Source organism: Oncorhynchus keta, chromosome 2, assembly GCF_023373465.1.
Source record: "Oncorhynchus keta strain PuntledgeMale-10-30-2019 chromosome 2, Oket_V2, whole genome shotgun sequence".
NCBI classification, from domain to species: Eukaryota; Metazoa; Chordata; class Actinopteri; order Salmoniformes; family Salmonidae; genus Oncorhynchus; species Oncorhynchus keta.
Window position 1 is genome coordinate 61700581 of NC_068422.1, and position 25636 is coordinate 61726216.

General features: G+C 44.1%; 1 protein-coding gene across 1 annotated transcript in view; it reads left to right on the forward strand.

Moving 5' to 3' along the window:
• Positions 1 to 25636, forward strand: part of LOC118358284 (cadherin-8-like) — a 90601-nt gene that overhangs the window by 40130 nt on the left and 24835 nt on the right. Inside the window, exon 4 of the mRNA XM_052480260.1 lies at positions 22851 to 22970. Within this exon, the coding sequence (XP_052336220.1) occupies positions 22851 to 22970 (120 nt within the window). The remainder of the gene's footprint in view (positions 1 to 22850; positions 22971 to 25636) is intronic.

Genomic DNA, 25636 nt, shown 5'->3' on the forward strand with positions numbered 1-25636 from the left:
GATGTGCATTCAACCTACAGGAGATGTTCCTCTTATCTTACTCTGATCTCATTCCTTGACTGTAACACTTAATGATCTCATTCTAAGAGGACATTAGAGCATTAAACATTTTTTTCTTCAACATTATCTCAAATGGGAAGTTGTTGGGGTGTTTGTCATATTAATATTGCTTACATCTTCATATTAACCTTTGAGTGTGGGCAAATAAACAATCAAACAAGCACCAAATATCCTGTTAAAGGTTTTTATATGATTATATATTAATATTTAAATCACTATACTCACCCATTCATTTCTTGATACTGGACAGCTGAAAATGCTGTATCTATATTCACAATATTTATATATTTAAAGTGGTCTTAAATTCTAAATGAGTTTGTTACAAGGGGAATTATGTATCATTTGCACGGATTGGACAAATCTCACTGGATTATTGGATCCGTTCTCTTGTTAATGGGGTCTTTGACTTTAAGGCCAAGACAAGCAAGCAAATTCCCTCACTAGGTCATCCAACCATATGCCGGAATTATAGAGCTCCCTGCCTTCTGGAGCTAACAAGGGGATTGTGATGTAGTTTAAATTACAGAGTCTGCTTAAAGTGACGATTCAGGTAATGAGAATCAGGTCGTCCGACCCTCCTCTCTACCAGAGAAAGGGTGTGAATGACAATAATTGCTACACAGAGAAATAAACTTGGAAAGTTGTTTTTGCCGTCTCAAACTCCAACGTGAGGCCTCGGGAGCCTTGCCTGAGCCTGCTTCATTATCAAGGCGATTAATAAAGCTGGTGGAGAGACAGATGGCATGTCGCTCCTCAGCCCTCCTGTAAAATGAGCCTGTGTACAGAAGCACCAGGCGTGCAAACGTGTCAGGATCTGCTAAATTGGAGCGCAGACATAAAATTGAAGTGACATTAATAGATTACCTGGAGTTCATTTGCATTTTGAGAGTTATTATGAACATCGGTAACAGGACTAACAGGCACGGTCTGTGGCTCTAATGATATTTCTGATTATGCACTGATCAATGATGGCAGCTTGGGAAATAAGTGAAGAGTTGTCATCATTGATTTTGACTTGATCAAGGAGAAGACATATGGAAATGAGTGCTACATGCAGACATCCATTGGGCTTCCAATCATACAGTATACGTACATTAGACCCCTCATTTTAATATTAGCACACCTTCATAAATTAAACATAAATTAAACATGTACAGAGTGAAACATAACACGTTTTTTACAAAAAAGCAAAGGGGCGCAGGTGAACTCAGATATGGGCCACATTAGTCACCTGTGAGATGATCTTACACACAATACTTCAACACATTACAGGACAGCTGGACTATTTTTGATACCCTTCCACGCTCCATTTAGGCCAGATGTGCAATACATTGACTGCCCTGATTTCATCGAACATATGGTCTTTGTAATTTAACGCTGATCTTGCTGTCAATTCTGAACAAAACCGTGGCTTTGGAGCAGTGGCGAAGGGAACATTGTAGCTTCATTTGAGGGTCATCGTCTTACCTTTGAAAACATTCATTTTTTGACCATGGTCTTCAACTGTAATAACTTGGTGGAGAACGTTGGTGGAGGGCTTCTGTTTGGTGCGACTCGCCTCTCCGATTCAGGACTATAGGTTCTGGCAGATGGGCAGGGAGGCAGGAGGTTGTGGGCCTTTAACACGGTCTGCAGCTGGACCATCGCAGAGTCACATCTGCCGTGCAGGCCAGAAGAAGGCCAATGGCCTCAGCTGAGGCAGGGGTCAGGCCTGTGAACCTGGTGTGACTCTCTCAGCCCAGCCAGCCTTTCGGTGCTGCTAAATAGGGACAGGACAGGAGTCCAAGGCAGAGGAGACTTCACAGACAAGCTGGGCCTAGCTGTAAATAACTTGCTCCTTCTATTTCACCTCATTCTGCATTTGGAGAGTCCTCTCTCTCTCTCTCTCGCGCTATTTCTCCCTCTATATGGGTGCCTATGCTTATATACAAATCTAGATTCGTCTTTCGATACAGCTTTTTGATATGGCTTGTTGGATGATAGAAAACAATTTCAAGTTTTGGGAATGTGTTGTTTTGTCAGACAAACAGTGTGAATATGCCGAGACAACGGGCGTGTCTGGACTGGTTCTGCCATCATTCAATTTAATCAATCACCTAGCTGACGCATCTGTCGGGTTGTACCAAAATAATGAAAGTGCACAAGCACGCACGCACACACACACGCACGCACGCACACACACACACACACACACACACACACACACACACACACACACACACACACACACACACACACACACACACACACACACACACACACACACACACGCACGCACGCACGCACGCACGCACGCACGCACGCACGCACGCACGCACACACACACTGACTCACACATTACTTATTCATCACATGTTATTTATTATCCGGCGTAACTCTGAATTATGCATGTAATATGATCAGTCTCTGGTCCTTCAAAGCCTCCTGAGGCATTTATTCTTCGTAGGATACAGTATGTAGGCTTTCTATGTAGCATGCACTCTGTGGCACACATAACATACCTAGCTGTGCATTAACACAATTGTACCCTGCAGTTCCAAGGTTGCTGGTGCCTGTCATTTGTCCTGCCCCCCTGTGTGGCTGAGCCTGAACTCTCCATCTCTAATACCTCAGCTTGGTCTTCCTTGAAGAGAGAACAAAAACTACAGGCTCCCAGGTAACGATGCCCTTCAATATGTTCTACATAAGATTGGCTCTTACGGATGAATGGTAAAGAGCTCAATGAAACGAAGGACAAAACCCCCGACTGGCTCTTTTCAAAAGTCACCCTTTTCGTGGCGGCCATGAAGCCCACAAAAAATGAAGAGATAAGAGGCAACGTGATAAAAGAGAGGGAAATGAATGAGCTGAAGTGTGTTTTTGTCTGGGCAGCTCTTGTGGTGAGAGGAAGGTACATAAACACCCAAGGCCAGTGCTAATGAGTCTGGGCAGCATTGTGTCGGTTGGAGTGATGCGACTGATCCCCTTTGACAGGGTAACCAGTACAATGCTGGACACTGACATTATCCCTTTCATGATGGAGACGGGAGGGATGGAGAGCATCCCGAGAGTGGAACATGCTATATGTGGTACTACAAGCCTAATAAAGGCCCAGTGTATAGCTGCCAACATACGATTTACATTGATATTACCTTTATATCACGTTTCAGGGGAAGATCCAAATGCAGACAAGTAACAAAAGTTGATTACGAGAACAGGGGGCAGGCAAAACGACAGGTCAAGGGCAGGCAGAGGTCAGTATCCAGATCAGAGTCCATTAGGTATAAAACAGCAGGCATTCTCTGGGTCAGGGCAGGGAGAGGTCAATAATCGAGTGTGGTGTGACAAGGTAAAGAACAACAGGCAGGCTCAGGGCAGGCAGAATGGTCAAAACAGGAACTAGAAAAAGACAGCAGCAAGGGGAAAACTGCTGGTATGCTTGACAAACAAAATAAATTGGCAACAGACAGAGAACTCAGGTATAAATACACTGGGGATAATGGGGAAGATGGGCGACACCTGGAGGGGGGTGGAGACAACACAAAGACAGGTGAAACAGATCAGGGTGTTACACTTTATGTTGCCTGGCTTTTTACATACTTCATTTAGGTGGCAAGCATAGTTCAGTTCTCACATGTAAAAACACAGTGAGGTGCTCATGTCACCTTCCTAATATATATATTTTTTGATGTGTTAATTAACATTATGGACATTTGCATGGAATAGATGACTATGTAAGAATGCAGTTTTACATGAGCGAAGTGTTATAAAGCATATTATGAATTAGGCCTGGGTGATATACCGTTTGTACCGTATACCGTCCGGGGAATTTTGAAATCCTGTTGGTATGATTTAAAACCGTATATATGTTAAAAAAAATTCAGTTTTGGGAGAAAGCCATTGAATCTAAGATAAATTATATCCAGCTCAGATTATATCCAGCTCAGGGCTCCAGCTAGCTAGTGGCTAGATTTCAAGATCAAGGTTCTTGGTTACAGCAGAGACATTCAATCCCCTACTGCGGATATTCCCAAACTGGGGTACGTGTAATGCCGTCGGGGGGAACGCCAAATAAAAATGTGATTTCAAACAGTCCATTTAGATTTTCCAACAGGGCTATACATTTGGGTGATGTTGTTTTCTCTCACCTGAGTAGCCTCGTTTCACTGCCAAAAATAAAATTAAACCATCTAGTGTTCAGTGAAATAACAACACAATTTCAAATGCAGGTTGCCTAGTCTAATAATTAACATCCAATCACATTAATCGTTCCTCTCTAGCTAACAGTCAGTATGTAGCCAAACGTAGCTGCTGCTCATTCTGTTTGCTCGAAAATTGATAAATGGTTTAAAAAAGTAAGGCCTGCGTCCATAGAGACACGTACCAGCTCTACTGGTAGTTCTGATACTACCAGCAGTACTAAACCTGCACTGTTTCATGACGCATCAGTGACATGGCAGGAGATGTTTTGAAACTATTTCTGCTTTGCATACAAGCCAGTGAATTCTATGCGTTACAGCTGGATGAGTCAACAGATGTGGCGGGCCTGGCACAGCTCCTGGTATATGTCCGTGACGTTTATGAGGCGTCAACTAAGGAAGACGTTCTCTTCTGCAAACCACTGGAAACCAGGACAACAGGAGAGGATATTTTTTAAGTACTGGACAGCTTTGTGACATCAAATGGACATTGGTGGTCAATATGTGTTGGTATCTGTACTGATGGCGCAAAAGCCATGACAGGGAGACATAGTAGAGTGGTAACGTGACGGTAACGTGACGCCACTTTGGTACACTGCAGCATCCACCGAGAGGCTCGTTTTGGATACTAGAGTGAAAATGGTTAACTTTGTTAAAGAAAGGCCCCTGAACTCTCGTTTATTTTCTGCATTATGCAATGATATGGGTAGCGACCATGTAACGCTTTAACAACATACAGAAGTGCGTGCACTGGTTATCAAGGGGCAAAGTATTTACTTTTTTTTTTTTACCTCTAGCGACGAGCAATCCCGTATCCGGGAGCGTGATCATGGCCTCAAGCTCATTACCATATTCATTTCCTATTCATTAAAATCGCAAATGAAATGAAATAAATATATTCAAACACAAGCTTAGCCTTTTGTTAACAACACTGTCATCTCAGATTTTCAAAATATGCTTTAACCAAAGCTAAACAAGCATTTGTGTAAGAGTATTGATCGCATAGCATTAAGCCATTGCATTCAGCAGGCAACATTTTCACAAAAACAAGAAAAGCATTCAAATAAAATAATTTACCTTTGAAGAACTTCGGATGTTTTCAATGACGAGACTCTTAGTTAGACTCTTAGTTAGATAGATAAATGTTAATTTTTTCCAAAAAGATTATTTGTGTAGACGGAATAGCTCAGTTTTGTTCATCAAGTTTGGTTAAGAAAAATACAGGAAAATGCAGTCACTTACAACGCCAAACTTTTTTCCAAATTAGCTCCATAATATCGACAGAAACATGACAAACGTTGTTTAGAACCAATCCTCAAGGTGTTTTTCACATATCTATTCGATAATCTATCAGTGGTGGCAGTTGGCTTCTCATCAGAAGCAAACGGAATAATACTGCAGCTGGAGATTACGCAATAATTGTGACGGAGGACACCAAGCAAAAACCTGGTAGATGTAGTCTCTTATGGTCAATCTTCCAATGATATGCCTACAAATACGTCACAATGCTGTCGACTCCTTGGGGAAGCGACAGAAAGCCTAAGCTCATTCGTGGCCCATTCACAGCCATATAAGGAGTCTTTGGCATGAGGCGGTTTCAAAAAATGTGCAACTTCCTGATTGGATTTTTATCTGGGTCTTTTCTGTAACATCAGTTCTGTGGCACTCACAGACAATATCTTTGCAGTTTTGGAAACGTCAGAGTGTTTTCTTTCCAAAGCTGTCAATTATATGCATAGTTGAGCATCTTTTCGTGACAAAATATCTTGTTTAAAACGGGAACGTTATTCATCCAAAAATTAAAATAGCGCCCCCTATATCCAAGAAGTTAAGAAGTTGGAGCTCTTCTCTGTCTGCATTAACAAGGACAACACACATGTCTTTCCATCATTATATGATTTGTTATGTGCAAATGAACTTAAGCTTACGGACAATGTAAAATATGACATAGCGAAGCACCTGAGTGAGTTGGGGGCGCAATTACACAGGTACTTTCCCGAAACGGATGACACAAACAACTGGATTCGCTATCCCTTTCATGCCCCGCCTCCAGTCCACTTACTGATATCTGAACAAGAGAGCCTCATCGAAATTGCATCAAGCGGTTCTGTGAAAATTGAATTTAATCAGAAGCCACTGCCAGATTTCTGGATAGGGCTACGCTCTGAGTATCCTGCCTTGGCAAATCGCGCTGTTAAGACACTGATGCCCTTTGCAACCACGTACCTATGTTAGAGTGGATTCTCTGCCCTCACAAGCATGAAAAGTAAGTACATGTAACGGCGTTCTTCATTTGTCGAAAGAAAGTCGGACCGAAATGCAGCGTGGTGGTTACTCATGTCTTTAATGAAGAGAAAACGGAACGATACATGAAATAACTAATAAATACAAAAACAACAAACGGAACGTGAAACCTATTACAGCCTATCTGGTGAACACTACACAGAGACAGGAACAATCACCCACGAAATACAAAGTGAAACCCAGGCTACCTAAATACGGTTCCCAATCAGAGACAACGAGAATCACCTGACTCTGATTGAGAACCGCCTCAGGCAGCCAAGCCCATACAACACCCCTACTCAGCCGCAATCCCAATAACCACAAAACACCAATACGAAATACAACAAAACAAACCCATGTCACACCCTGGCCTGACCAAACAATCAACGAAAACACAAAACACTAAGACCAAGGCGTGACAGAGCCCCCCCCCCCCCAAGGTGCGGACTCCCGGACGCACCTCAAAACCATAGGGAGCGTCCGGGTGGGCGTCTGTTCATGGTGGCGGTTCCGGCTCGGGACGTGGACCCCACTACATTAAAGTCATAGTTCCTCCCCTTCGCGTCCCGGGATAATCCACCCTCACAGCCGACCATGGCCTAATAGTCCTCACCCAGAACCCCACTGAACTGAGGAGCAGCTCGTGACTGAGGGGCAGCTCGGGACTGAGAGGAAGCTCGGGACTGAGGGGAAGCTCGGGAGAGAGGGGCAGCCCGGGACTGAGGGGAAGCCCAGTACTGAGAGAAAGCCCAGTACTGAGATACTGAGAGGAAGCCCAGTACTGAGAGGAAGCCCAGTACTGAGATGAAGCTCAGGCAGGTAGTAGGCTCCGGTAGATCCTGGCTGGCTGGCGGATCTGGAAGATTCTGGTTGACTAGCAGATCTGGAAGATTCTGGTTGACTGGCAGATCTGGAAGAATCTGGTTGACTGGCAGATCTAGAAGATCATGGCTGACTGGCGGATCTAGCTGCTCTATGCAGGCTGACAGCTCTGGCTGCTTCATGCAGACTGACAGCTCTGGCTGCTTCATACAGACTGACAGCTCTGGCTGCTTCATGCAGACTGACAGCTCTGGCTGCTTCATACAGACTGACAGCTCTGACTGCTCCATGCAGGCTGACAGCTCTGACTGCTTCATACAGACTGACAGCTCTGGCTGCTTTATGCAGACTGACAGCTCTGGCTGCCTCAAACAGACTGACAGCTCTGACTGCTCCATGCAGGCTGACAGCACCCTGCAGACTGACAGCTCCTTGCAGACTGACAGCTCCTTGCAGACTGACAGCTCCTTGCAGACTGGCAGCTCTTTGCAGACTGACAGCTCTGGCTGCTTCATGCAGACTGACAGCTCTGGCTGCTTCATGCAGATTGACAGCTCAGGCTGCTCCGAACAGGCAGGAGGCTCCGGCAGCACTGTAGAGGAGGAAGGCTCTGATAGCGCTGAACAGGCGGGAGACTCCGACAGCGCAGGAGAGGAGAAAGGCTCTGATAGCGCTGAACAGACAGGAGACTCCAGCAGCGCTGTAGAGGAAGGCTCTGATAGCGCTGAACAGGCGGGAGACTCCGACAGCGCAGGAGGGAAGGAAGGCTCTGATAGCGCTGAACAGACAGGAGACTCCAGCAGCGCTGTAGAGGAGGAAGGCTCTGATAGCGCTGAACAGGCGGGAAACTCCGACAGCACAGGACAGGCGAGGCGCACTGTAGGCCTGATGCGTGGTGCTGGCACTGGTGATACTGGAGCGAGGACACGCACAGGAAGCCTGGTGCGGGGAGCTGCTACCGGAGGACTGGTGTGTGGAGGTGGCTCTGGATAGACCGGACCGTGCAGGCGCACTGGAGCTCTTGAGCACCGAGCCTGCCCAACCTTACCTGGCTCGATGCCCACTCTAGCCCGGCCAATACGAAGGGCTGGTATGAACCGCACCGGGCTATGCACCCGCACTGGGAACACTGTGCGCTCCATAGCATTACACGGTGCCTGCCCGGTCTCTCTAGCCCACCGGTAAGCACAGGGAGTTTGTGCAGGTCTCCTACCTGGCATAGCCATACTCCCTGTAAGCCTCCCCCCAATAATTTTTTGGGGCTGCTTTTCGGGCTTCCTTGCCAACCGTGTTCCCTCGTATCGTCGGCTCCTATCTCCGGCTGCCTCTGCTCTCCTAAGTGCCTCCACCTGTTCCCATGGGAGACGATCTCTTCCGGCCAGTATATCCTCCCAAGTGTAACAACCTTTACCATCCAACACGTCTTCCCATGTCCATTCTCCAAATAATTCATCCTCCTTTCGTTGCTCATGCTGTCGCTGCCGTGTCTTTCTCTTCGACTCCATTCTCCTATAGCCCTCTTCGCACTCCTCCAGCGAATCCCAGGCGGGCGCCGGCACTCTCTCTGGGTCGACCGCCCACCTGTCTATTTCTTCCCACGTAGTATACTCCATACTTCTGCTATCCATAACGTCCTCCCTTCGCTGCTCATGCTGCCGCTGCCTGTTAACACGCTGCTCGGTCCGTGTGTGGTGGGTGATTCTGTAACGGCGTTCTTCGTTTGTCGAAAGAAAGTCGGACCGAAATGCAGCGTGGTGGTTACTCATGTCTTTAATGAAGAGAAAATGGAACGATACATGAAATAACTAATAAATACAAAAACAACGTGAACGTGAAACCTATTACAGCCTATCTGGTGAACACTACACAGGAACAATCACCCACGAAATACAAAGCGAAACCCAGGCTACCTAAATACGGTTCCCAATCACAGACAACGAGAATCACCTGACTCTGATTGAGAACCGCCTCAGGCAGCCAAGCCCATACAACACTCCTACTCAGCCGCAATCCCAATAACCACAAAACCCCAATACGAAATACAACAAAACAAACCCATGTCACACCCTGGCCTGACCAAACAATCAACGAAAACACAAAACACTAAGACCAAGGTGTGACAGTACAGGCACAAATTATGTGGAAAATGATTTAAGACTGAAACTCCATCCAATTTTTATTTTTTTTATTTTTAATTTTACCAGGCAAGTCAGTTAAGAACACATTCTTATTTTCAATGAAAGCCTGGGAACAGTGGGTTAACTGCCTGTTCAGGGGCAGAACGACAGACCTTGTCAGCTCGGGGGTTTGAACTCACAACCTTTCAGTTACTAGTCCAACACTCTAACCACTAGGCTACGCTGCCACCCCAATGAGTTATGTGCATCCATTTAAGCACACCCTTCTCATTAACCTGTGGTCAATTATTCACCATTTATGATGAACAAATAAGGTTTTATATGTAAGATGGTTAAATAAAGAGCAAAATCACTGAATAGTATTATATTATTATTTGTTCCCTGGTCCTATAAGAGCTCTTTTTACACTTCCCATGAGCCGGGTTGTGACAAAAACTCAAACTCATTCTTAAGTTTGATAAATGTATCGTATAGTGTGTGTGGCAGGCTTACAACACCCCTTATGTGCACATTAGGTAATACCTTATAGTGCAGTGTATAGTGCAGAAACGGTATGAAAAGGTCTAAAAATCTGGATACCTTCCAACCCCATTATGAATTGATTGGAAGTGAACAGGGAAACCCAAAGGCTGCATGGTGGGTGGGAGGTCTGTAAATGAGCACAGAGCGAGGCGGGGAGTGTTTTCTGAATGCTGAAGTGTTCTAATTCGCAGCCCAGCATTGGCAACGCTTATTCATATCTGATAGGATGCCAGGTTGCTTTCTCACAGACATTCTTCAGTTCAAAATATCTTGCTCCGTCCCATTAATTATGCAGGAGGAGAGCTGCAGATATGTGTTGCGTTGAGGCTTTTTCTCTGCCGCTCTCCTTCTCGTTTCTGCTCTGCAAGCCTCCCTCTTTTTACTCCCTGCCTCTCTTCCCCACTATCTCTGTGTATCTCTCTCACTATATTTCACTTGTTTTCACCCCCAAACTCTTTCCTAAGTGTGTGTGTTTGAAGGACTGTAGTGTGTGGGAGGGTGCGTTGCGGGAACAGTTGTCGATGCTCGTGCTCTTCTTGCTCCTGGTGATTGTAGAGTACTCAGCAGTGAGTGTGGGATCCTATGCCCTCCCATCGTTCTCTGTCTGCATTATTAATTGTCAGAGGTACAAACCATTGTTGTTTGGTCCCCGCAGGCACCCAACCGCGCTCTCCCAAATGGAAAGCACTGATTGCATCCTGTGGAGAGAAAAAAAATACGTTATCTTTATAGTTGTTTTAAAAGGCATTTTCAAATTACTAAAGGCAGTACACCAAGTAAATACTTACGAGAGACGAAAAAGGTCCATGATTCTACCCACAGTAGCTTAAGCATCTCCTTAGTGAAGAACACACGCACAAAAGTAAAAAGCTTTCTGGGTATCACTTCAGTAAACACAGGGATGAGGCTTTATTTTGTGCATGAGAGTGTCACTGCTATGCTAACATTTCCCGAAGGGGCCCAGCAGAAGATTCATGTGGCACTGCTGGTGGCGGGAATTGCACACAGACACATAAATGGGAGGGAAAAACATTCATCAAGGTGGCAGAGACTTGAGCAAGGAGGCCCATCCAATCACAGCAGAGAATAAAGGGAAGGCATAAAAGTCCACGTAGCAAGGTCATTTGAAAAAGGAACAGATAAGAACGTGAGATCAAGTGGTAAATCTCCTGTATGTGGAGCCTTTGTGATCCTCACAGATGCCTGTCCCATTAACCAAAGCCAATGCTCTGTTACACTGCCTCTGCTCATGCTTTCTCCAACACTTCTCTAACCTGTGTGTGGAAACCATGAAACAGCACTCAGCCTGTTACATGTTCTGTAGATGATGATTATTCTTTGAGGAGTGTTTTTCTTCACCTCTCTGCTCATGTTGGTATTTGGCTTGTTTTGTTTCAGCACAGTGCCTTATTCTGGTTTCACTGTTAGTGAAATATTGACAGTTGCATTGTACCTTACGCCGGAGTATGGATTTAACCAGTCTGTGGTTTCTCCACAGTAATAGGCTGGTGTCCACAGTCGTCTATGCAGCACCAGTCAGTGAACAGGTTGACTATGTCACTTCAGCGCTTCTGGGTAATTGGCTAAATCTGCTCTGCAACAGAGTGCAGAGATGGCCCTTTAACATTTCAACTCACTTCAAGGAGGATAAACAAAGCAGGAGATGACTTGGAGTTTGGAGGCCCTAGCCATTGTATGTGCTCTCTTCTTCTATGTGATATCCATCAGGTGCGTGCGTGTGCGCTAATTTTATAGGGACAAGCTTCTGTGTGTTCCCAATGATGGATTGCTCGTCAGGAGGGAGTAGGAATTCTCTGTATGCCTGACTGATGCATTGAGTCCCAAGTCACGTGCAGTGCATTTGGTCTTACCTTTCAGATTCCTCCGGGAATCATGTTGACCCTTTGGACTCAACGATCTTGTATCTGATGGCAGTTCAGCTAAGTTCTCCGGTGTTCCCTCCTACACTCACATTTCCTCTGAGTACAGGGTGCATGTTTTGATTCAGTTCTCTAGTAGGTGTCTGACCAATGTCAAAGCGGGCTCCCAAGTGGCACAGTGGTCTAAGTCACTGCAGTACCTGGTTTGAATCCAGGCTGCATCACATCTGGCTGTGATTGGGAGTTCCATAGGGCGGCGCACAATTGGCCTAGTGTCGTCTGTGTTTGGCCGGGGTAGGCTGTCATTGTAAATAAGAATTTGTTCTTAACTGACTTGCCTAGTTAAAAACCGGTTATACCTGTGGTAGTTGGTCCTATGTGATATTCAGAAGTCCTATGCCCCATTTCCCTTGTTTCACCCTCAGGCTGCTGCCCCCTGGTTATGGGACCTTTGACTGCAGTCTTGCAGTTTGGGTCATTTGGATACATTTTCCAATGCAAAGAAAATGTACAATGCAAATCTAGTTATGTTAAAAACAATGTGCTACAGCGCATTTGTCTATGTCAGCGTAGTGCATTGGTCATCATTGTAACACAGTCATTCTTGGTTTCAAGTCTCTGTTGACCATGGACAGCTTCTATTGAATAACCAGCTTCTATAATCAGCTTCTATTGAATAACCCTTAACCACACCATCATTTTCCAGAACAGTTCCTACAGCATATTGTAACTTGTTTTTCAAAAACATAATGTGTACTAAATATTTACACTCCTTGCTGTAAGAGTATTGGAAGAACACCATTGTGGTCACTTACTCAGGATGAATATATTCATAAGAACATATACCAATGTTTTTTATTTGTTTTTGCCCAGCCATTATAACTGTCCTGGGAGCAATTAAATATGTGAAGTGTCCCATTCTGTCTCTAACTTCCTTCCCTAAACTATCTGCATGTTGCATACATTTCCTAAGAACTAATTAAAGTGAATCAATGACACAACACTTCAAAATGGCGGCATATGTCACAGCCATCAGCGGTGAACAAAGGACACTCTTAATTGTTTTGTTCCTGTGGTTCCTGTAAACGGCTTGTCACGGCTCACACTCCACAGCCTGCTTGTTATGTAAGTTTTCCTTGTCACTCCTCCTGCAACACACACACGCACGCGCATGCAGGCACACACACACACACACACACACACACACACACACACACACACACACACACACATTCCCTTCCAGTTTCTCAGTGAATGCTGTATCTTAAAAAAGGCAATGAATTGTACTGCAAAACTGACAATGACCGCAAAGGGGTTATGTGTGACAGTTACTTACACTTCACATGCCTGATGTCCCCGATCAAGCAATGGCTCAGGGGAGCAATTTTGGTGATACTGACAACTATGTATTCTGGATATTCTGGGCAGGAACACAGTATCTGATATTCAACAGGTCTTCAAATCAAATCAAATGTTATTTGTCAGATACACGTGGTTAGTAGATGCGAGTGTAGCGAAATGCTTGTGCTTGTAGTTATGGCAGTGCAGTAATATCTAACAAGTAATCGAACAATTCCCCAACAACTACCTAATACACACATTTCTAAAGGGGTGAATGAGAATATGTACATATAAGTATATGGATGAGTGATGGCTGAGCGGTATAGGCAAGGTGCAATAGATGGTATAAAATACACTATATATACATGTGATATGAGTAATGTAAGATTTGTAAACATTATTAAAGTGGCATTATTTAAAGTGCCATTTATTAAAGTGGCCAGTGATTTGGTCTCAATGCAGGCAGCAGGCTCTCTGAGTTAGTGATTGCTGTTCAGCAGTCTGATGGCCTTGAGATAGAAGCTGTTTTTCAATCTCTCGGGTTCCAGCTTTGATGCACCTGTACTGACCTCGCCTTCTGGATGGTAGTGGTTGGAACAGGCAGTGGCTCAGGTGGTTGTTGTCCTTGATGATCTTTTTGGCCTTCCTGTGACATTGGGTGTTGTAGGTGTTATGGAGGGCAGGTAGTTTGCCCCCAGTGATGCGTTGTACAGACGGCACCGCCCACTGGAGAGCCTAGCGGATGAGGGCAGTGCAGTTGCCGTACCAGGCTGTGATACAACCTGACAGGATGCTCTCGATTGTGCATCTATAAAAGTTTGTCAGGGTTTTGGGCGACAAGAAACATTTCTTCAGCCTCCTGAGGTTGAAGAGGTGCTGTTGCACCTTCTTCACCACAATGTCTGTGTGATTGGACCATTTCAGTTTGTCTGTGATGTGTACGCCGAGGAACTTAACACTTTCCACCTTCTCCAGTGATGTCCCTTCGATGTGGATAGGGGGGTGCTCCCTCTGCTGTTTCCTGAGGTCCACGATCATCTCCTTTGTTTTGTTGACATTGAGTAAGAGGTTGTTTTCCTGACACCACACTCTGAGTGCCTCTACCTCCTCCCTGTAGGCTTTCTTGTCGTTGTTGGTAATCAAGCCCACCACTGTTGTGTCGTCTGCAAACTTGGTGATTGAGTTTGGAGGCGTGCATGGCCATGCAGTCATGGGTGAACAGGGAATACAGGTGGGGGCTGAGCACACACGCTTGTGGGGCCACAGTGTTGAGGGTCAGCGAAGAAGTGGAGATGTTGTTTTCTACATTCACCACCTGGGGGTGGCCCGTCAGAAAGTCCAGGACCCAATTGCACAGAGTGGGGTTGAGTACTATGGTGTTGAATGCTGAGCATTCTTACATAGGTATTCCTTTTGTCCAGATGGGATAGGGCAGTGTGCAGTATGTTGACTAGTCTCCCAAAGAACGTCATGATGACAGAAGTCATTTAGTCCAGTTATCTTTGCCTTCTTGGGTACAGGGACAATGGTAGCCATCTTGAAGCATGTGATAACAACAGACTGGGATAGGGAGCGATTGAATATGTTCGTAAACACACCAGCCAGCTGGTCTGCGCATGCTTTGAGGATGCGGCTAAGGATGCTGTCTGGGCCAGCAGCCTTGCGAGGGTTAACGACTTTATATGTTTTACTCACGTCAGCCACGGAGAAGGAGGGGGGGTTGCGGTCCTTGTTAGCAGGCTGCGATGGTGGCACTGTATTATCCTCAAAGCGGGCAAAGAAGGTGTTTAGTTTGTCTGGAAGTGTGACGTCGGTGTCCATGACGTGGCTGGATTTCTTTTTGCAGTCTGTGATTTCCTGTAGACCCTGCCACATATGTCTCGTGTCTGAGCCATTGAATTGCGACTCCTCCTTGTCCCTGTACTGGCATTGCGCTTGTTTGATTGCCTTGCGTAGGGAATAGCTTCACTGTTATAGTCAGACATATTTCCAGACCTCTTTCCATGATTAAATGCAGTGGATCGCCCTATCAGTTTTGCGCAAATTCCACCATCCAGCCATGGTTTCTGGTTAGGTTAGGTTTTATTAGTAACAGTGGGTAAAACATCTCTAAAGCACTTCTTTATAAACACACTCACCGAGTCAGCGCATATGTCGATGTTGTTCCAGTCCGCGTGATCAAAACAATTTTGAAGCGTGGCTTCCGATTGGTCCTTCAAACGTGGCATGTTTCTCGTCACTGGTACATCCTGTTTGAGTTTCTGCTTATAAGACGGAAGGAGCAAGATGGCGTCGTGGTTGGATTTACCGAAGGGAGGGCGGGGGAGGGCTTTGTATGCATCGCGGATGTCAGAGTCGCAGTGGCCGAGGGTATTGCGCATGCGCGTTGCGCAGTCAATATACTGGAAGCATTTAGGTAGACTTGTTCTCAGATTTGCTTTGTTAAAATCCCCAGCTACAATAAATGTAGCCTCAGGGTGTATGGTTTCCAGTTTGCATATAGTCCAAGTTCCTTGATAGCCGTCTTGATGTCTGCTTGAGGGGGAATGTACACAGCTGTGACTATAAATGACAAGAATTTTCTTGATAGGTAAAATGGCCGGCACTTGATTGTAATTCATTCTAGATCGGATGAGCAGAGGGACTTGAATTCCTGTATCGTTTTGTGATTACACCATGAGTCGTTAAAAACACATGCATTTTGATCATCTCAGATTCAGACTGTCCATTCTTTCTCCTATCCATTGAAGTAGCCCTACTCGCACACAATGTTAAGCATGGGTATGCATTACCTGGGTTATGAAGAGTGATCTGTTGAGGGAGAGAATGCTTTACTGATGGATTATTATTTCTCGTCAGACTTTTACACCATGTTCTTGTCTCCTCATGAGCTATATGGAATGTAAACACCATTTTCAGTGACAGTGCTCGTTGTAAATCATACTGGATTGAACATTGGTTGGGAAATTGGACTGCCATGTTGAGTGGCAGATGACAAAGTTCACTCTTTCAAGTTGTTTCCATACTGATTTGTTTCAGAATTTCCATCACATCCATCTGCCTCATCAAAGTTAATATGTAACCCATATGGAACCTGGTTGTCAACCCTGAGAATACATTGGCAGCATTCCAAATATGGCATTGCACCTACAGTACATGGTTGTTTACTGAACCTTGTTTATCCTATTTCTATAGTCAAGAGTTTTGGCCTGCTGTTTTCATGTGACACAGTCCTGACTTTGCTTAATGTGTTTCCCAGTCTATGCATTTCAATCAACAGGGTCATACAGCAGCCGCATTCACTACAGCAAGGTAAGCCAATCCACATGAGTCTCTTAGTCTGAACATGAGCTGTTTTTCTATTGTGGCACAGCCAGAAAAGATAACAGCGCCAACATCTATCTGATGATCATTAATACGTGGTCATTCTCTTGTCACAAGGCTAGTGCATTCATAGACTATTCACTACCGGTCAGCCAGTTGAGGACTGGCACTCATTTGATTTGACCTAGAAACCAGAGGAGATGATGGGCCCGGGGAATATCCATTCATCACCATGATGAGTCACTGAAACTTAATTCACATACGGTATTTTTCAATACATTTGAGTATAAATAGGTGAAGATAGAAAATAGCAATTATTTCAAGGACATTATTTTCATAATATTTATTTGTATATTATTTGCAATCTCAGATGAGGCTAGACATACAGTAAATAATACTGCTATTCTAACCACTGAACATGGTGTGACAGACATTTTAGTCTATGTGCACTCCACAGTGCAGACACAGTGAGATAAATAGCACGGGTGTATCCAATGTTGTAGAGTTGGATACTACTTTCCTGATGTCTACGTGACTGCATATATATATAAACTCAGCAAAAAAAGAAACATCCCTTTTTCAGGACCCTGTCTTTCAAAGATAACTTGTAAAAATCCAAATAACTTCACAGATCTTCATTGTAAAGGGTTTAAACACTGTTTCCCATGCTTGTTCAATGAACCATAAACAATTAATGAACATGCACTAGTGGAACGGTCGTTAAGACACTAACAGCTTACAGATGGTAGGCAATTAAGGTTCCAGTTAGGAAAACTTAGGACACTAAAGAGGCCTTTCTACTGACTCTGAAAAACACCAAAAGAAAGATGCCGAGGGTCCCTGCTCATCTGGTTGAACATACCTTAGGCATGCTGCAAGGAGGCACGAGGACGGCAGATGTGGCCAGGGCAATAAATTGCAATGTCCGTACTATGAGACGCCTAAGACAGCGATACAGGGAGACAGGATGGACAGCTGATCATCCTCGCAGTGGCAGACCACGTGTAACAACACCTGCACAGGATTGGTACATCCGAACATCACAACTGCGAGACAGGTACAGGATGGCAACAACAACTGCCCGAGTTACACCAGGAACGCACAATACCTTCATCAGTGCTCAGACTGTCCGCAATAGGCTGAGAGAGGCTGGACTGAGGGCATGTAGGCCTGTTGTAAGGCAGGTCCTCACCAGACATCACCGGCAACGTTGCCTATGGGCACAAACCCACCGTCGCTGGACCAGACAGGACTGGCAAAAAGTGCTCTTCACTGACAAGTCACGGTTTTGCCTCACCAGGGGTGATGGTCGGATTCTCGTTTATCGTCGAATGAATGAGCGTTACACCGCGGCCTGCACTTTGGAGTGGGATCGATTTGGAGGTGGAGGGTCCATCATGGTCTGGGGCAGTGTGTCAGAGCATCATTGGACTGAGCTTGTTGTCAGTGCAGGCAATCTCAACGCTGTTCGTTACCCTTCCTGCAGGCTCATCCTGACATGACCCTCCAGCATGACAATGCCACCAGCCATACTGCTCGTTCTGTGCGTGATTTCCTGCAAGACAGTGTTCTGCCGTGGCCAGCGAAGCCTGGGACCTGTTGGATCGAAGGGTGAGGGCTAGTCCCATTTCCCCCAGAAATGTCCGGGAACTTGCAGGTGCCTTGGTGGAAGAGTGGCGTCTCACAGCAAGAACTGGCAAATCTGGTGCAGTCCATGAGGAGGAGATACACTGCAGTACTTAATGCAGCTGGTGGCCACACCAGATACTGACTGTTACTTTTAATTTTGAACCCTCTTTTGTTCAGGGACACATGATTCCACTTCTGTGAGTCTCGTGTCTGTGGAACTTGTTCAGTTAATGTCTCAGTTGTTGAAACTTGTTATGTTCATACAAACATTTACACATTTTAAGTTTGCTGAAAATATACGGCGTTGACAGTGAGAGGACGTTTCTTTTTTTGCTGAGTTTACATGTGGTCACAAAGCCCCATTTCTCCCTTACTGTCAGTGGCGTGCCAATCAGGATAGTCCTGAGGTCTGAGGTCCTGTTAGCCCCATGGGCCCCTGGCAACACTGGAGCATCAGCCAGAGACAATTATGACACTGGGAAACAAAAGCCATGTCACTAACAAAGAGTTCCCACTCCCACTGCCATCGTGCCACAACTGCCATCACTAAGCCTCTGGATTTATCCCCTCCAGTTTTCAAGGAAGATTCCTATTGATTTTCTATCACTGTAGGAATGTACACAGTAAATGGGAAGTGCCCTCTTAGTTTTTCATCTGATGAGACAAAGGGATATACCCCAACAACTTTATCCCGCCCTCGCTCTTGAAAGGCTAGCTTTTGCACCATAAAGACCATGACCATAACTCCTATTTGCCTAATAGTTTCATAACCTGCGGGCATAAATTATTTTTTTTAAATCATTTGTGTAGCAATAAATCCTCAGTACTCTAGTTAATATTAATGAGATTACATTAGGTTTACCATAGGAACACAATCTGTAGCATCTCTGGGTGTTTGTGGACGGCTGGAACAAAACAAAAGTGCATGACACATGTCTTTAGACAGGGGGATAGCATGGATTCGTTCATCCATCACAAAAGTAGTTCAGAAACTACCACATACTGTAAGTGACATTTGTTTGAGAATTAACGTCAGTAGTGTGACTGCACACGTCAGTCGATTTAGGCCTCAAACCTGCAGAGGTTTTGTCACAGACCCAAATCAGCTTTGGAATTTCATTTGTATAAGAAATTGTTATTTTTCATCACCTGAAGTTTATAGGTGTTACATATTTGTAATTGCACCGGTGGGCTACAGGCATCAAATCAAACCAGAGACAATATTCCCACAATTGAGTTTCCTCGACCAAGGGCCCAGTGGTGCATCCAACTCTGCAGTCATGAGTGTCCCCGAATTCTCGGTACAATATCCAGGAAGGACAAGCTAATCTGTACTGATTTGAAACAGTGCCAAACAGAAGCTTTTTTAATCCCTCACCTTTTTTTTTATCAGAGGAGTGGAGAATGTACCCCTCTGAAAAGAAAAAGGTAGAGGGGGCTATTTCATGGCCCACTAGTTCCACTGTTTTGTTCCACACTTCAGTCCCTATGTATTGTCACATAGTTTGGATTTGCTATTTGCTGCAGACACACCTTTCAAGGAATCAGAGGTATGAAGGTGCCTTCATAATTAAATGCAAATATGGCTCCATTTTCCCACTGCCACTGTAGTATTAGCAATTTAACTTTTAGGCAGATAAGACTTATTATCTCTGAAAAGTGGAGCAATTTCCTGTCCTGTCCTAATTTCATTTGACAATTGGCAAATACCTATAGCAGATACAATATACAGTACATTATTCTCAACCAGCGTTGCAGGAATAGACACATTTTTATTGTTGCATACATCAATAGTACTTCAATTGTAATTCATTTGTATTATTTCCCTACATTCCCTGATCATTCCCTAAACGAAGACTTTGTGACACTTTCAAAGAATCTAGGTTTACTAAAGTTCTGGTATTGTAACAGCACGTGAAACTGTTGAGTGATTTGGTAAGCCCTGGCAATGGTAAGGGTCATCACATCACATGAATAACTAACAAACACATGTCTCAAAGGGCCACTTGAGGCTCTCTATGTTAAATCATTGGGTAGCAATAGCAAAGCAGGTTTTTAGTCAGAGTGCAATGGTGGTCTATATGTTTTGTTTTTGTAAAAGGGAGGACAGTGTTACTATTAATCATTGTTAGACATGTTTTGGCTGTATAAAAAGGAAATGCATTCCCCTCATGTACAATATTTAATGACCCTCTCTCATGAAACAATCTTGAAATTCTGTAACATGTCATATGAACAGGCTCATGAGAATATTATACAGTTTATTTATTTTTTATTTATTTCACCAGGTAGGCTAGTTGAGAATTTTTTTTTTATTTAACCAGGTAGGCAAGTTGAGAATAAGTTCTCATTTACAACTGCGACCTGGCCAAGATAAAGCAAAGCAGTTCAACACATACAACAACACAGAGATACACATGGAATAAACAAACATACAGTCAATAACACAATAGAGGAAAAAAAGTATATATACAGTGTCTGCAAATGGGATAAGATAAGGGAGGTAAGGCAATAAATAGGCCATGGTGGTGAAGTAATTACAATATACCAATTAAACACTGGCGTGAATAGATGTGCAGAAGATGAATGTGCAAGTAGAGATACTGGGGTGCAAAGGAGTTAGATAAATAAATAAATACAGTATTGGGATGAGGTAGTTGGATGGGCTGTTTACAGATGGGCTATGTACAGGTGCAGTGATCTGTGAGCTGCTCTGACAGATGGTGCTTAAAGCTAGTGAGGGAGATATGAGTCTCCAGCTTTGGTGATTTTTGCAGTTCGTACACTACTGTACACTAGGTACACTCGATGCGCTCCACAAATTTCACCAGGCTCACTGTTCATTAACTCTTGGAAGTGCTTGCACAAAGGATAGTAACATCTCATCCTGTGTTCTTAGAATCAGTCATTGGCAGCAGAGAACTGGAAGGAAAGGCAGCCAAAGGAGGAATTGGCTTTGGGGGTGACCAGTGAGATATACCTGCTGGAGCACGTGTTTCGGGTGGGTGCTGCTATGGTGACCAGTGGGCTGAGATAAGGTGGGGCTTTACCTAGCAGAGACTTGTAGATGACCTGGAGCGAGTATGAAGCGAGGGTCAGCCAACGAGAGTGTACAGGTCGCAGTGGTGGGTAGTATATGGGGCTTTGGTGACAAAATAGATGGCACTGTGATAGACTGCATCCAATTTTTTGAGTAGAGTGTTGGAGGCTATTTTGTAGATGACATCGCCAAAGTCAAGGATTGGTAGGATGATCAGTTTTACGAGGGTATGTTTGGCAGCATGAGTGAAGTATGCATTGTTGCAAAATAGGAAGCCGATTCTAGATTTAATTTTGGATTGGAGATGCTTAGTGTGAGTCTGGAAGGAGAGTTTACAGTCTAGCCAGACACCTATGTATTTGTAGTTGTCCACATATTCTAAGTCAGAACCGTCCAGAGTAGTGATGCTGGACGGGCGGCCAGGTGCGGGCAGCGATCGGTTGAAGAACATGCATTTAGTTTTATGCATTTAAGAGCAGTTGGAGTCCACGGAAGGAGAGTTGTATGGCATTGAAGCTCGTCTGGAGGTTAGTTAACACTGTACTCAAAGAAGGGCCAGAAGTATACAGAATGGTGTCGTCTGCGTAGAGGTGGATCAGAGAATCACCCGCAGCAAGATCGACATCATTGATGTATACAGAGAAGAGAGTGGGCCCGATAATTTAACCCTGTGGCACACCCATAGAGACTGCCAGAGGTCTGGACAACAGGCCCCCAATTTGACACACTGAACTCTACCAGAGAAGTGTACCTGTAAAACAGATGATGAGCACAACATATTCTGAACTGCAGATTGTCTGTATCTACAAAGGCACAACTCGTGCTCTCTGCCTCAAAACCATTTGCCAAGCCCCAAAGCCAGGTGATACAAGGCAGAACAGAGGGGTTTAGACCAACAGACTGTTTGTTCCCTGCCAACAGCTGCATAAGGGAAACATCTCAACCTTTATTCCACACATTTTCTTTCAATGGTCCTAACAACAATTTTGCAGAGAAATCTACTAGAAAAGAAAAGAGTTAGCATCCTTATATTAAAACTGAGAAGCACCATGTTAAACTGGCCTGGTGTTATTACTCTGTTTGTGCCAGATTAATGGCACATGCCTAATGGCCGGCACAGAGGTGGCCTTAACTAGTGTTGTCCCCCACTATGACCCATTATGTCTCCTGCAGTCAGCAGGCCTGGATACCTGTGGCTAGGCCTGATGCCTTCTGTAACCATGAACATTTACCGATGTTGTCAGAACACCTGAGAACACATTTTACAAAACAAATTACCATACCATCTGTACTGTCAAGTTGCTGCCTCTGCGAACAGCTTTCCTCCTTTTATTCTCTTCCCACCTGAGCCACAGACTAATGACGAGTTGGGCATCAGCATCAACCCTGCTCTTTATTGTTCATTTTTCAAAGCTTTCACTGTATGATTGTTTTCTCTGCTGGGACGTTGTAGCACAGTATGCTGTGTCATTCATGTGTCTGGCAATAATGTTGTCTTTAACCTTACCAATAAGTACCCCTGGCTTTATAGTGGAACCAGGAAGATTACAGGGGGAGAAGCTAGCTGTAAGGAGTGATTATGGGTGTCAGAAGTCCACTCTCTTTTTAATTATATGCCCTTTCTCATATACAGGTACCTCAGTCACTAGGGTGACGGCAACAGACGCAGATGACCCAGTCTATGGAAACAGTGCTAAACTTGTGTACAGCATACTGGAAGGACAGCCCTACTTCTCCATAGACCCCAACACTGGTGAGTGGATTGCCATGGTGAAATACTAAAGCAAATCAAAGTTTATTCGTCACATGCACAGGATCCAGCGGGTATAAACAGTACAGTGAAATGCTTACTTGCAGCTCTTTCTTCAACAGTGCAAAATACATGTAACTTTCAGGATCATGGCATGTAACATTGTTGAGCCTGAACAAATACACTCCTTCCTGTATGGTTCGATGGCAGTCAAAACAAGTGTTGTTTCAGTGAAATGTACAGATTGAATGCATAAAATCCATACATGGACAATTACTCAGCAATCAAATTATAGTTGCGTTTCGAGGATATAACTCCCAACAAGATATTCAAGGACTCTTTACATTTAAAAGACAGTGCCGTCTTTTTTAATTCAATTTGCCGTCCGCTTATTCTTCAACCTTGACTCTGCTGTTTTCCTAATTGCATTTTCAGCCGACTTGTTAACAGTGTGTCTGTAAGCAACATGATTAAATAATGGTGAAATTACATTAATAAGCAATGAGATGGAAATCAACTGCTCACAATTTGGAAAAACAACATGTAATAAACAAGCTCCAAGAACGTCCAAACTGTATGTACATAATACATATGAAGGCACATTTCTACATATACTGTAGAAACCCTGTTTCCACCTCAACCATATTATGATTTTAAATCACTCACCTCTACCACAATAAAATGGAGAAGGTATAGCGAATCTATGAAAGGACAATTTGAGGATCAGCGTGCACGCTTTGCATGATTACTGAGCAAATGCAGATGGCTCATTCAAGTGAGCCAGCTGTTTTAATGAATGTTAATGACAAATAAAAAAGTAAGGGAAAAACAAACATTATTATCCATTTGACACTTCCAACACCATGAAGGAAATGAAATGCATGTGATAAATAAATAAACATCATGCCCCAATCCATCACTTGGTTAATGGACGGTAGAAAAAGAATCCTACCGAATATCTGTGGAAATTAGTGTTTGTCTTTCCACCCTTTTCAGTGATGAGGAATTAATTTGAATAGCTAACGATGATCAACAGAGATGACAGTAGAGTGAGTACCAGAGGATAACTGAAGTGTGTGTGCATGTGTGTCTGTGGGTGTGGTGCGTGAGTACATGTGAGTTTTTCGTGTGTGTGTGTGTGTGTGTGTTTGTGTGTGCACTTCTTTTAGGGAGAGTTGTTCTTACCTGCTTCAGACAGGTAAGAACAGTGCATTGTCTCAGGCATAATAAGACCAAGGGTGTCAGGCCTTTATTAAGTGTAGATTCTTTTTTTGATTATCCTGCCGGCCTCTGTTTGCTGAGCGGATTATCCTTGCCCTGAGCTCTTCATTTTCTGCACCGTGCCACTGCAATCAATAAGGTTCATTCTGTGTACAATATTTTCGATATATGCAGTACCAGTCAAAAGTTTGGACACACCTATTCAATCCAGGGTTTTTCTTTATTTGTACTATTTGTAGAATAATAGTGAAGACATCAAACTATGAAACAACACATATGCAATCATGTAGTAACCAAAACAGTGTTACACAAATCAAAATATATTTTATATTTGAGATTCTTGAACGAAGCCTGCATTGATGACAGCTTTGCACACTCTTGGCATTCTCTCAACCAGCTTCATGAGATGGTCACCTGGAAAGTATTTCAATTAACAGGTGTGCCTTGTTGAAAGTTAATTTGTGGAAGTTATTTTCCTTCTTAATGCGTTTGAGCCAATCAGTTGTGTTGTGACAAGGTAGGGGCGGTAAACAAAAGATAGCCCTATTTGGTAAAAGACCAAGTCCTTATTATGGCAAGAACAGCTAAAATAAGCAAAGGGAAACAACAGTCCATTTTTACTTTAAGACATGAAGGTCAGTCAATGTGGAACATTTCAAGAACATTTAACGTTTTAGTTCAGTCTCTTAAACCATCAAGTGCTATGATGAAACTGGCTCTCATGAGGACTGCCACAGGAAAGGAAGACCCATAATTGCCTATGCTGCAGAGGATAAGTTCATTAACAGCACCTCATATTGCAGCCCAAATAAATGCTTCACAGTGTTCAAGTAACAGACACATCTCAACATCAACTGTTCAGAGGAGATTGTGTGAATCGGGCCTTCATGGTCAAATTGCTGCAAAAAAAAACACTACTTAAGGACACCTATAATAAGAAGAGACTTGCTTGGGCCAAGAAACACGAGCAATGGACATTTGATGGAAATCTGTGCTTTGGTCTAAGGAGTCCAAATACAAGATTTTTAGTTCCAAACACTGTGTCTTTGTGAGACGCAGAGTAGGTGAACACATCTCCGCATGTGTGGTTCCCACCGTGAAGCATGGAGGAGGAGGTATGATGGTGTGGGGTTGCTTTGCTGGTGTCATAGTCTATGATTCATTTACAATTCAAGGCACACTTATTAACCAGCATGGCTACCACAGCATTCTGTAGTGATATGCCATCCCATCTGGTTTGTGCTTAGCGGGACTATCATTTGTTTCTCAACAGGACAATGACCCCAAAAACACATCAAGGCTGAGTAAGGGCTATTTTACCAAGAAGGAGATTGATGGAGTGCTGCATCAGATGACCTGGCCTCCACAATCCCCTGACCTCGACCCAATTGAGATGGTTTGGGATGAGTTGGAAAGCAGAGTGAAGGAAAAGCAGCCAACAAGTGCTC